Raw genomic sequence first — 12,346 nt, forward strand, 5'->3', positions numbered from 1 at the left:
TTGTGAGAGTTCTTTATATTATAGCTACAAGTTTCTTGTCAGATAATATGCAAAAATTATCTCTGTGGGTTATTTTTTGAATCACTATAATTTTTTTTAGGATCTTATTTTTTTTTAATGTCTGTTTATTTATTTTGAGAGGGGAGAGGAGAAGAGAGAGAATTCCAAGCAGGCTCTGTCAGTACAGAGCCTGATGGGAAGCTTGAACCCATGAACCGTGAGATCATGTCCAGAGCCAAAATCAAGAGTCCGACGCTTAACCAACTGAACCACCCAGGCGCCCCTGAGATTTTGTTTTTAAGTAATCTCTACATCTAACGTGGGGCTTGAACTCACAACCACAAGATCAAGAGTCGCATGCTCTATCTACTAAGCCAGCCAGCTGCCCCTTCCCCCCCTTTTTAAAAAAAGATTGAAGCACCATAATATTTAATTTTCATGATGTCAGATTTATCTTTTTTTTTTTCTTGTTGCTTGTGTTTTTGGTGTCCTATCTAAGAAACTGTTGTGTAATCTAAGGTCACAAAGGGTACATCGTGTTTACTTCTTTTTTTTTTTTTTTTTTTAAATTTTTTTTTTTTTTCAACGTTTATTTATTTTTGGGACAGAGAGAGACAGAGCATGAACGGGCGAGGGGCAGAGAGAGAGGGAGACACAGAATCGGAAACAGGCTCCAGGCTCTGAGCCATCAGCCCAGAGCCCGATGTGGGGCTCGAACTCACGGACCGCGAGATCGTGACCTGGCTGAAGTCGGACGCTTAACCGACTGCGCCACCCAGGCGCCCCAATCGTGTTTACTTCTGAGAGTTATATTTTTAGCCTTATATTTAATTATTTGATCTATTTGAATTAATTTTATATATGATGTGAGATGTGTATTTTTAATTTTAGTGTTTCTTAATATTGCTGTTGCCTTAACATTTTTCCTTATATGAAAATTTTCCAAAATGTACACAAGTTGAGAGAAAAATATGATGAACTAACCTGGGATTCAACCTTTATCCAGATAGTGCTTTAAGCTTTTAGTTTCTAAACTTTCCCCTGTGCTTCATCCTGTTTCATTAAGTGTTAGAGACATTAAGCAACGTCAAGGCCAGTCACAGTTACACCTATAAATTTCTGGATTTCCAAAGACTTGTATTGTCCTGCCTTTTGTTGGTGGTACCATGAGTTTCTCACCTATTGTTTAATGAGGACTTTTTTTACTCTTTTGTATTATGCCACTCAAATTTGTAATTCATTGGTTTTGGGAAAGTTCTTTGCACATAATAGAAACTGACTAAATGCTTTCTAAATTAAATTGACATAACCTTCTTCAGCCTTGGTTGTATCATGTGTAATTAAGACTGGATTGGATTGCTTCTGAAATGTTTTCTAGGTCTGCAATTCTGCTATTCTCTAATAAAAGCTACATTTCCTGTCTTACTATGTGCCAGGCACTTAAGCTAAGTATTTTACGAATATTACCTCATTTGAATATTCACAATAATCTGCTGAGGTAAAATCTTCATTTTATAGATGAAGCAACTGAGAGCTTAAGATGTTAAAGGTCACTCAGCCAGTCAGGTGAGGAGTAAGGATTTGAACCCAATCAGTGAGACTCCACAGCCTCTGTTCTTATCCACTGCACAATGATTCAAAGTCCAGGAGGCTCTACCTCTGTGGTATACCTTTCAACAGTCCCCTTCTATTCTTTCTGCTCATTTATATCTTTATTATATCTCATCCTGAATGATTACGATAAATTCCTAACTTGTACCACTTACAGGCTTTCCCAGTCCAAGTGCAACCTTAATCTATTACTCCCCTGCTCAGAATTTTCAGTAGCTCCCATTGCGTATAAATACATGTTTCTTGATTTGGCATTTAAGAGCCTCTGCAGAGTGACACCAGCCTCTCTGTGTAGTGCGTTAATTCCCATTGCATACGCTACTTTCCAAGAAAAATAGATAACTCACCGTTCCCTAAATATTCCAGTATCATCCCATGTCTGTCTTTGCACTTACTGTTACCCACCAATGTCACCTTGTTAAAATTCAGTCCCCTTTTACGTATGGCTTGGATGTCATACTTTGGCCTCAATCCCCTCTGTAAAACAAATAAGTTTACCTTTCTCTGTTTTGAATTTTGATCCTTTGTCTTAAAAGTTAATTGGTTTGGGGTCCCTGGGTGGCTCAGTCGGTTAAGCGTCCAACTTCAGCCCAGGTTATGATCTCGCAGCTCATGAATTCGAGCCCCGTGTCAGGCTCTGTGCTGACAGCCTACTTTGGATTATGTGTCTCTCTTTTTCTGCTCTCCCCTGCTCTGCTCGTACTCTGTCTTTGTCTCTGTCAAAAATAAACAGTAAAAAAAAAAGTTAATTAACTTCTGCCCCTTCCCTCATCATCTGTTCTCAAGGACAGAGCCTGTGTCTCACTCATCTTTATATTTCCTGCAGCACCAAACATAGGATATAATAGACAAACCTTTGTTGATATAATGAAATTGAATTAAGTTGGATTTTATAGATCAGTAAACAGTTAGAGGCCACAAAAATAATTTTATGTGACTGCAAATCACGTTTTTCTTTTGACCTACCAAGTATCTATACGGAGTATTGTCATGCTGGTTTCCATTTGTGGCATAAGTGCATACTGTGGGGCCACTAGTGATATTACAATTCTGCAACAGATGATCCATAATTAGAATTTAGTTTGGCACCTTATCAGAAAGCCTTTCTCAAGTGCTGAAGTCTGGGTTAGACCCCCTCCTTTATGCCTCCATGGCACTGTCATATCACATGTTTTAATTGTGTACGTGTCCATCTTTCCCACCACGCTGAGCCACTTGAGGCCTAGAATCCTGTTTTATTTATCCTTGTGTTCCCAACAAGTAGCAAAGTATCTGGCGCATAATAAGTGTTAAATGTTGAAAGCATGAAAGAGGCATAGAATCCCACCAGACCTTAATGGCTTCCATGACTAGGGAAGAAGTTTCAAGAGCCTTCTCTCTTTTATGATTATGATTTTTTCATTTCTGTTTTCTTGCTAAGAATCAACAATTTCTACCTCAATTTGCAAGCATTGCCACTAACAAATGGAGTCTCGGTATCTAGCAATGGAGGCAAAGGTTATGAGATCCACCAAGCTTGGCTACTGTCTCTCATTGGTAGCTTTCTTGTTGGGAGTTCTATGATTTAACTTTCTGCTTTTGAAATGATGTGAAAAGGACCATTGTTTCCATAAAACAGAGGTTACAAAGATGTTTTGTTTGACCTGCATGGTGTTCTTAAAAAATGTTTGCTAGGGATAAACATTTCAAGAGACTTCAAACTTTTAAGAGTTCTTATTTCTGACTTTGAAAAAAATGGAGGCTCTACTAGCCATGCTAGATTACCCACCGTGTGTGGAGTAATGGCTGCCACCTTGAAGACAAAAAGTGGTCACCCCAATTTTCTCCAAAACTCTCCTTACTTGGGTTTATATTTAATGAACCAGTTCCTTAAACAATCATCGATTTCTAGAATTAATTGTACACATTCAAATCATAAACTCTTTGGGGCACCCGTCATACTTCTTTTCACGCTGACTTTTTTAGACAAAGTTCACAAGTACTTATTAATTGATATTGTCTATTCTAACTGTTCTTTTGTATAATCCCTTTACTTCACAACTGAAATAAAACTTAGTAGGCAGAGATTAAGTAGCTGTTTAAGAGTTTCTCTATGAGTATTTTAAAACATTTATCATTTCTGTTGCTGTTTTGTAGATCTAAATCAACAAGATGAAAAGCAGTTACAAGAACTTGCATTGGAAGAGAGACAAACCATGGTTCAAAAAATCAATATGTTATACAGTGAGGTATGTTTTAGGTGGCAGACTACTCAATTTTGTTAATATAAAAGAATATTGTTTTGCTAGGATATATTGTGCTCAAAGTACTTTCCAACACCAGTTTATTAAGCCTTCTTTTATAATAAATGATTAAGCTGGGTTTAATACTGTAATCTGCTACAGATTGAATAATGAGATTGAAGCCATTGGGATGCCAAAGAATAAAATATCACCTTTCCCCCTCCTCCAAGAGCAACCATATTCCAAAGCTATTAACTTGCCAGGCAAGGAGACAGATGTTGGTAAAGAAATTTAGTTCACCAAGAGGAAGAATCAACAGTTTTTAAGCCTTAGAAAAGGGGGAGGTATTCGCAGTGATTGTGTTAATTAAGGATTGAAAATTTGCTTTCTGGATAGAATGGGACAAATCAAAGGGTGTAGACACAGTTGGTTCACACAAGTATTTAGCTCCTTGTAGTTCAACAGATGATTTGTTTAAAGGACAGCGAGAAACAGTGCTGTCTGTATACTGTCTTTGCTTCTGTCCTATTTGCCATCTTCCTGCAATCAGTCTCCCTATTCTGGGATCCATAGTGGGGCTTGTTGAGAGGAATGAGGTGGAGTTACCGGTTACTGTGATTTAACCAGCAAGTCAACCAGAAGTAGGGTGTCACTCTTGGTCTGATATTCTCTCCCATAAACTATCATTTCTAGCAGAGACGGCGTATTTCAAAAATTAGCAGTAGAGTCATGACACGTAGGAACTTTTAGTTTGATTTGCAAGACCTTTTAGTAATAAATAAAAAATAAAACTGCTTCCTTTTTCTTCTTTAGAGGGAAGCTAGTTACTTTCTTTATTAGGAAGCCCCTTGTTTTCTTTTCACAGCTCAAACTATTTGGGCCTTATCCTGGGGGACCTCAGTACATTCATTCTTTAAGCAGAGCAGCTCTCCTGAGAACACAGGGCATGACCTGGGGCCTGCTGTCCTCTATGGCAGGAGAGAATAGTCATATGGAAGGAGTCCTTATTTTCGGCAAGTGAAGACTTTCAAAGTTTTACTTCATTCATTAGATGAAAGAAGCTACTGTTCAGAACTAATAAGAGGCAAAATCCGAAAAAATTGAATGGAACACTCTGGACTTTGATCTACACTTGGACATTTTAGAAAATTAAGATTGTCTGATAACATTGTGGAGAATACCCTGACAAGTAGCTCCATTGTTAGCATGAACTGATCACTTATTTTAGGTCTGGTCCACTTATAGCATTTAATGACTAGACCTTGTTGGAATGCTATATGATTGTGTTATTGATTTTTTAATGTTTGGAGGTCTTTTATCTAAAATCAAGCAATAGTATACCATAGAAAATATACACACAAATGCTGATTTTTTCCCCCTTTTTCAGCTTTTCCAGAGTCTAGTGCCAAAAGAGAAATATGACAAAAATGACGTTCTTTTAGAGGTGACATCTGGAAGAACTACTGGAGGTCAGTTAAATAATTTTATTATAAATAATCCAAGAAAAAAATACTTAAATTTTACCTTGGTTTGACACACTTTAACTTTAAAAGTCCATTAAATGTGTTTCACTGTGGAACCAGTTACTCATTTCCTAAGAGGCCTGTACCTAAGAATGGCTCTCTTAAAAATTTGTGCTGAATATTTTTTGTATATATATTTTTTTAGGTGATATCTGCCAGCAGTTTACCCGGGAAATATTTGATATGTACCAGAATTATTCAAGCTATAAAAACTGGAAATTTGAACTTCTGAATTATACACCAGCTGATTACGGTAGGCATATTTGAGGATTTTGTCCATAGATGATGCTAAAAATTATTTTACGTCTGATCTCCATTAGAACCATGTGGGCCCATTTTTTATTTAAATTTTTCTTTTTTATTTTGAAAGAGAGAGTGCACGCATGCACAAGTGGGGGAGGGGCAGCGAGAAGTGGGGAGAGAGAATCTCAAGCAAGCTCCGTTCCGGGAGCACAGAGTCCAACACGGCTCCAGCCTATAAACCATGGGCTCATGACCTGAGGTGAAATCAAGAGTCTGATGGGCTTTTAACCAACTGAGCCACCCAAGTGCCCCTCCCATTTTTTAAAACATTTTATCTGTATCTACTAAATGCTGTGATACAGGCTCATCATTCTCAGCAGCTTTACCCTAATAGGGGTCTTAACCAGGAGTGGGATGTAGTGAAGGAAGGAATGTCTGAATTAGAGAAAACTTCTCTGGGAAGGATAGATATACCTTGCCTTGAAACTCATTGTTCTCTATTCAAAGAAAGATGTGTTAAGGTTTTTGCTGTTAAGAACTTTATCATTTATGGGATACAACCTGAAAGTATTATCAGTTAGACTGAGTGGCTAATGATGTATTAGATTCTTTTTTAACCTCTTTAATTTTTATAATCTGAAAGGTTAAATATTCATAACAAAATAGTCTTTCCAAAAATCTGGTCTGCCAGTGGTTCAGCCTTATGCTTCTCTGCCAAATCCATTGAAATCGTTCTTCATAAAGGATTTTAACTTTCTGAGCTTTCTTCAAGCTCTCTTTTGAACATACTCCATCCACCTTATATTCTTATTATCATAATGTTGAAGTTAAAAAAAGAATCTTCTCTCTATTTCATATTATCTCAAAAACTTTTCTCACATTTTTATTCTCTCAACTTCTCTCTTCATTTCATTGCCCTTAGTAGCATTTTCTCTACCTTCCCTCAGCACCATGTGTGAGTTTCCTGACTTTGCATCTATTTTTTTTTATGTGTTCAATTTTTATGGAAATGCAGAAAAAGTTAATCATTTGTCTTTATTTTTAAGACACCACTCTAGTTGGGCAGATAAAAACTTATACAATGTAAACAATAGCAAACAATACAAGTCCTTAAACTTTTAAATACTCAATTATGTTAAATCAGAACATCTGGTAGTAATTCTTTTTTTTTTCCCCATTCTTTTAAGCCATATGAAAGTTTTTATCTTCTTGGTTATACATTGATACCCAATAATAAACTGCAAACTCTCAGGAAAAAGGAAGAAGGATTGAAGTAGGTTAAACAGTGGAGGAAAATGAATGAATAAGAAAGTTGTGCTTGGTACAGGTTTTCAATACAGCCAGTGGTCAGGAAAGAGGAATTGAAAGCAGAGGGAAGGAGCCACCAGAGCAACAATGTGGTGGTAGGAAAGATCTTGGTGTGTGTGAAGGACAATGAGGACCCCAGTTTACCCAGAGCACATTTGTGATAGGAGGTCATAGGAAATGAGTTTAAGGGAGTAGAGTTTGAACAGCCTTGAAAGCTGAACAGGCCTTGATTGTTGGGGAGTAGAGAGCTGTTGGAGATTTTATCAATAAACATACGACTTGATAAATACATATTTTAAGATTATTTAGACAGCAATTTGCAGGATGGATCAAGAAGCTAGATTTAAGCAGACTGCAGAGAGGTTATTAGAGAAATCCAGGTATTACTAAGATTTACACTTGGCAGTAGACACATGGGAGATCTTCAAAGGAAGAATGGACAAAAGAGGGCCTAGTGCTTGCCCCCATGTCCAGGGTGCAGTGTAGGTGGTTTGATCTTCATAGCCTTGTGAGATAGATATTATTAATCCCATTTTACAGATGAGGAGTTAGGCTCAGAGAGTAAGTACCTAATCCAAGATCACATGGTAAGTAATGGCAGTCCCAGGATTAAACTTAAGTTTGTCAGATCCAGAATCATACATCCCCATCCTCATAGTCTATTCTGACACAAACAAGATGAGCCACCGGGATTCTAATCTTTCTAGCTGGGAAGACTACAACATTCATTCAAGATGGAACGCAGAGTGAATTCTTAAATCTCTGGTTATAGTGAACACCCATTCAGAAATATGCACTAAATGCTGAAGTTGTGTAGCCAGAGCTTGGGTGAGAGAACAGCATCAAGGAGAAAGATTCAATAGCCACATCTAACACTGAGAGAATACGTGAGGGAGAGTCTATGGAGAGGGAACATGTAAGGCATCGGAACCTAGAGAATGGCCACATTTAGAAAGATTAACTAGTTGGCAAAAGAAAGAGAGGAGTCAGATAAGCAGAAAAAGGATGAGGACTGCATAATAGTATGTTTAGAAAGTAATATCTATTCCCAACATGGGGCTTGAACTCATGACCCCAAGATCAAGAGTCACATGCCCTACCGACTGAGCCAGCCAGGCGCCCCAAGGACAATATAATATTATGGAAGCAAGAGAGGAGAGAGTTTAAAGGAGAATATAATCAGAAATAGTAGCATTATGGGGCACCTGGCTGACTTGGTTGGTGGAGCATGCTACTCTTGATCTCAGGGTTACGGGTTCAAGCCCCACGTTGGGTATAGAGATTACTTAAAAAAATAAAATTTTTAGAAACAGCATTATAAAAGGGAATAGTGGTAAATGTCATCATGACCTCTCAGATGTATATTTTGAATCCAGTTTTCAAGAACAAAAGATGAACTCAATAACAACAGGGAAAGAGATTCTGTTCCAGGAGTGTAGAGCAGCCTAAACAATTCCTAGACAATGTTTGGGAAACCTTTCTTTTAGATAGACTGACTTACTGGAAAAATAAAATAGAGATACCTTAAAAAGTAAAAAAGGTAAGTTATTTATTTTGAGAGAGAGAGAGCGTTCGTGCAAGCAGGGGAGGGGCAGAGAGAGAGGGAGAGAGAGAATCCCAAGCGCAGAGTCCCATGGCGGGCTTACAGACTGTGAGATTGTGATCTGAGCCGAAATCAAGAGTCAGACCCTTAACCAACTGAGCCTCTCAGGCACTCCAAAAAGGACTTTTTTTTAAAGGAGGAAAAATTTAAATATCTTACTCTATACCTGTAAAATTAAAGACTAAGTGGAGTGCCTGGGTGGCTCAGCTGGTTAAGCGTCCGACTTCGGCTCAGGTCATGATCTCACGGTTTGTGGATTCAAGCCCTGCATCGGACTCTGTGCTGACAGCTCAGAGCCTGGAGCCTACTTCAGATTCTGTGTCTCCTTCTCTGTCTGCCCCTCCCCTGCTTGTGCTCTGTCTCTCTTTCTCTCAAAACTAAATAAACGTTAAAAAAAAATTTTTTTAATTAAAGACTAAGAATAAACCTCTACTTATTATAATTATAAAATACTTAAAAGTTGATTTATTTATAATTAGGAGAAGAAAAGATGTGACTAGGAAGGCTAAAATAGAGGGGTAAAAAGTACCTACCTTATAAACTATGTATGTTAAATTCTCTCTATACATTTTAATATTTAATTGAAATGGCGAGGAACTCCAAAGATTCACACAGCCCTAAAAGCTAAGGTTGAAAGAAAACATACTTTCATGCAAAAATTCATGTATCGAGTGACTTAAAGTCTTGTAGTTTTGTGACCGTAGGTACAGATAGGGATAATACTCAGTCATTCCATAAATAGTCCAAACTAAATGATTAAAGATAGTTTTTGTGGAAGCAGTAGAGGGCAAGAGCTCTGGATATGTAGTATAAGTCTGAACTCTGTTATTCTGTATACTGGGTATCTGATAAATTGAAATATATTCCAAGTTAAAGGGATTCTATGAAGTGTATTACATTATCTCCTCCCTCCCAACAGTTTAATGTTTATAATTATGTTTTGCTATACTCTGCTTGCCAGTTAAATTCAGGGAAAGGTCGCTTAATGTAATGTGATGATTCATTTTATGTGTCCAGAAGACATACTTTTTACCACAGATGTGAGAAATAAATTTGTAAGGGGAGCCCTGGCATCCTTGAAGAGCTCTATGATTGCTCTTCTCTGTCAGCCAGACCTTAGAGTGGGGACTTTGGTAGCTCAATTGGGAAACCTAAATGCAATGGGAGTAATTGGATTTCAGGGTGGCAGGGGGCAAGTGGCAGCACTCAGCAGCAGAGGCAAGGTGGGTACAGTTGCTGTCATGGACAGCAGAGTCAAAGCAGCAGTCAGTAGTTTGATGCGTATAGACCTATGGCATTGGCTAGTTGACCATGGCGTCTCTAGAGGGAAAATAGATAGGAACCCCCGTAAATTCTTACTTGATCTGTATAAGCAGAAAAGTGTTAGGTCAAGTGAACAGAAATCTAACTTTAATCATAAAAACAAGTCATGGCTCCTCAATCAGTTGTCAGACCTGAGCCGGTTTACAGGCCCAAACCCCTTGAATAAAGGGGATGCTGGGTCCCCTTGAGGAAGGACCCCAGTATATTGCCAAATATTTATACTCTTCACTCTTCTCTCAGCATTCTCCCAAAAGGGATCTGTGGCCTTTTCCAAGGGTAACTGTGTCCTGCAGAAAAGGAAATAACCAGACTTTTCAGGGACTACTGGACACTGGCTCTGAAATGACACTGATTCCAGGAGACCCAAAACATCACTGTGGCCCAGCACTTAGAAGAGAGGCTTGTGGAGGGCAGGTGAAGAATAGTTTTAGTACAGGTTCCTCTCACAGTGGGCCTGGTGGGTTCCCAAACCCATCCTGCAATGGTTTCCCAGTTCTGGATACATAGCTGGAACAGATATACTCAGCAGCTGGCAGAATCCCATATTATTTTCCTTGACCTGTGGGGTGAGGACTAGATGATGAGAAAGGCCAAGTAGGAGCCATCAGCATTGCCTCTGCCTAGGAAAATAGTAAACCAAAAGCAATGCTGCCTTCCTAAAGAGATTGCAGAGATTAGTGCCACCATCAAGGACTTAAAAGATGCACGGTTGATGATTCCTACCGCATCCCTTTTCAACTTGTTTATTTGACCTATAAAGAAGGTAGATCAGATCCCAGTGAATGACAGTGGATTATTATAAGCTTAGCCAGCTGGTGATTCTAATGACAGCAGCTGTACCAGATGTGGTTTCATTGCTTGAGCAAATTCACAGCCCCTGATACCTGGTATGTAGCTGTTGATCTGACAAATACTTTTTTTTCTCCACACCTGCCAGTTAGGACCACCAAAAGCAGTTTTCTTTCAGCTGGCAAGGCCAGCAGTGCACCTCACTCTCCTACCTCAGAGGTATATCATTTCTGCCCTACATCATAATTTAGTTCACAGGATCTTTGTTTGTTCTTGAGAGAGAGAGAGAGAGAGAGAGAGAGAGAATGAGCAAGCAGGGGAGGAGCAGAGAGAGAGGGAGACCCAGAATCTGAAGCAGGCTCCAGACTCTGAGCTGTCATGACAGCACAGAGCCCAACACGGGGCTCAAACCCATGGACTGCGAGATCGTGACCTGAGCTGAAGTCGGCCTCTTAACTGACTGAGCCACCCAGGCGCCCCAGTTCACAGGGATCATCATTCTCTTCCACATGATATCAGACTGGCCCAGGAGAGCCAATGATACACTCTCAGTAACTGAACTACTGATACTTATTGATGGCTAAATGTCAATACTGCTAAATGCTCTACAAGTGTTTATCTCAGTTATTCCTCACAACAACCCTTGGAGGTAGGTTGAATTCAGCACTATATCATATGCTTACTTATGCCTTGAAGCACTACTCACATAGTCTGCAATGTGAATGGCTTTCCATACTGTAGCCCTAGTTATAGTTATCATTTACAAGTAAGGAAACCAGAGCATGAACAAATGAAATAACTTGCCTGTGGACACACACTAGGAAGAGGAAAAGCTTAAATTTGAACCCAGGCAGCCTAAGATTGGCTCTAGTAATCTGTACAGTAAAGTTGCAGCCTTCTCCTTTCAGGTCATATAAATTCAAATATGTGCCCTCAACATGAAGTAGGTAAAGGGGGGGGGGTGGTGAGGGGAATAATATTAAAAGTACAGAGTGAGTATGAGATGGAAAATTTAATTGTTGTGGCCTCACTCTGTCTCAGTTTCTAGGTATCTTTCATAATATGAGCATCTGACTACACTGAGTATTAATGATAAACAATTACATTTTTCATATCATCTGACTGCTAAATGCTAGTCAGCTTCTTTATCTGGTATTCAGGAAGATAAACAGTAATTTGTTCCATCGCTGGAGGAAGACCAGCCGTGTTGGACTTACTAAGAGACAGTGTGTCAGGGGCGCCTGGCTGGTTCAGTCAGTGGAACGTGCGACTCTTGATCCTGGGGTTGTGAGTTTGAGCCCCACGTTAGATGTAGAGATAACTTAAAAATAAAATCTTAAAAAGAGAGGGTATGTCAGTCTCTGATAAGTTACCTTCCTAAGTCATTTTCTAGGGTAATCTAAAATTATGGCCAATTTTTGTCCACCATGCTGACTTTAGAAACCAAGTGGTTAGATCTGACGTCAGAGCACTGAGTCTTCACTAGAAACATCTTAGGAACATGGCAGCAGCAGTGGCAGCATAGTTAACCCAGGGGAAGGAAGTTTGAGTTAAGGATTTTATAAGCAGCAAAACTGACTTATGAGTATAAGTATACAAACTTCTCAATATGCAGCGATTCAAGAAGTCCTTTTCCCATGTTCCCTTTCTGAGGAATCTACTAGAAGATAAAAGTTTAGACAACTAAAATATGAAGAATCAACATAAGGAGTAGAGGTGAGCAT

The 12,346-nt window shown here is 39.0% G+C and overlaps 1 protein-coding gene across 6 annotated transcripts in view; it reads left to right on the plus strand.

Annotated features, from left to right (window-relative positions):
• The window catches only part of MTRF1 (mitochondrial translation release factor 1), a 51,523-nt gene that overhangs the window by 3,304 nt on the left and 35,873 nt on the right, over positions 1 to 12,346 (plus strand). For all 6 annotated transcript variants that reach the window (XM_047080376.1, XM_047080381.1, XM_047080375.1 and 3 more), the window contains 3 exons: positions 3,748 to 3,839; positions 5,221 to 5,302; positions 5,502 to 5,609. In XM_047080376.1, the coding sequence (XP_046936332.1) occupies positions 3,748 to 3,839; positions 5,221 to 5,302; positions 5,502 to 5,609 (282 nt within the window). The remainder of the gene's footprint in view (positions 1 to 3,747; positions 3,840 to 5,220; positions 5,303 to 5,501; positions 5,610 to 12,346) is intronic.

The sequence above is a fragment of the Lynx rufus genome, unplaced genomic scaffold (assembly GCF_022079265.1).
Source record: "Lynx rufus isolate CCGP_SWC_20201006 ecotype Redwood Valley unplaced genomic scaffold, mLynRuf1.p SCAF_1, whole genome shotgun sequence".
In the NCBI taxonomy this organism is placed as follows: Eukaryota; Metazoa; Chordata; class Mammalia; order Carnivora; family Felidae; genus Lynx; species Lynx rufus.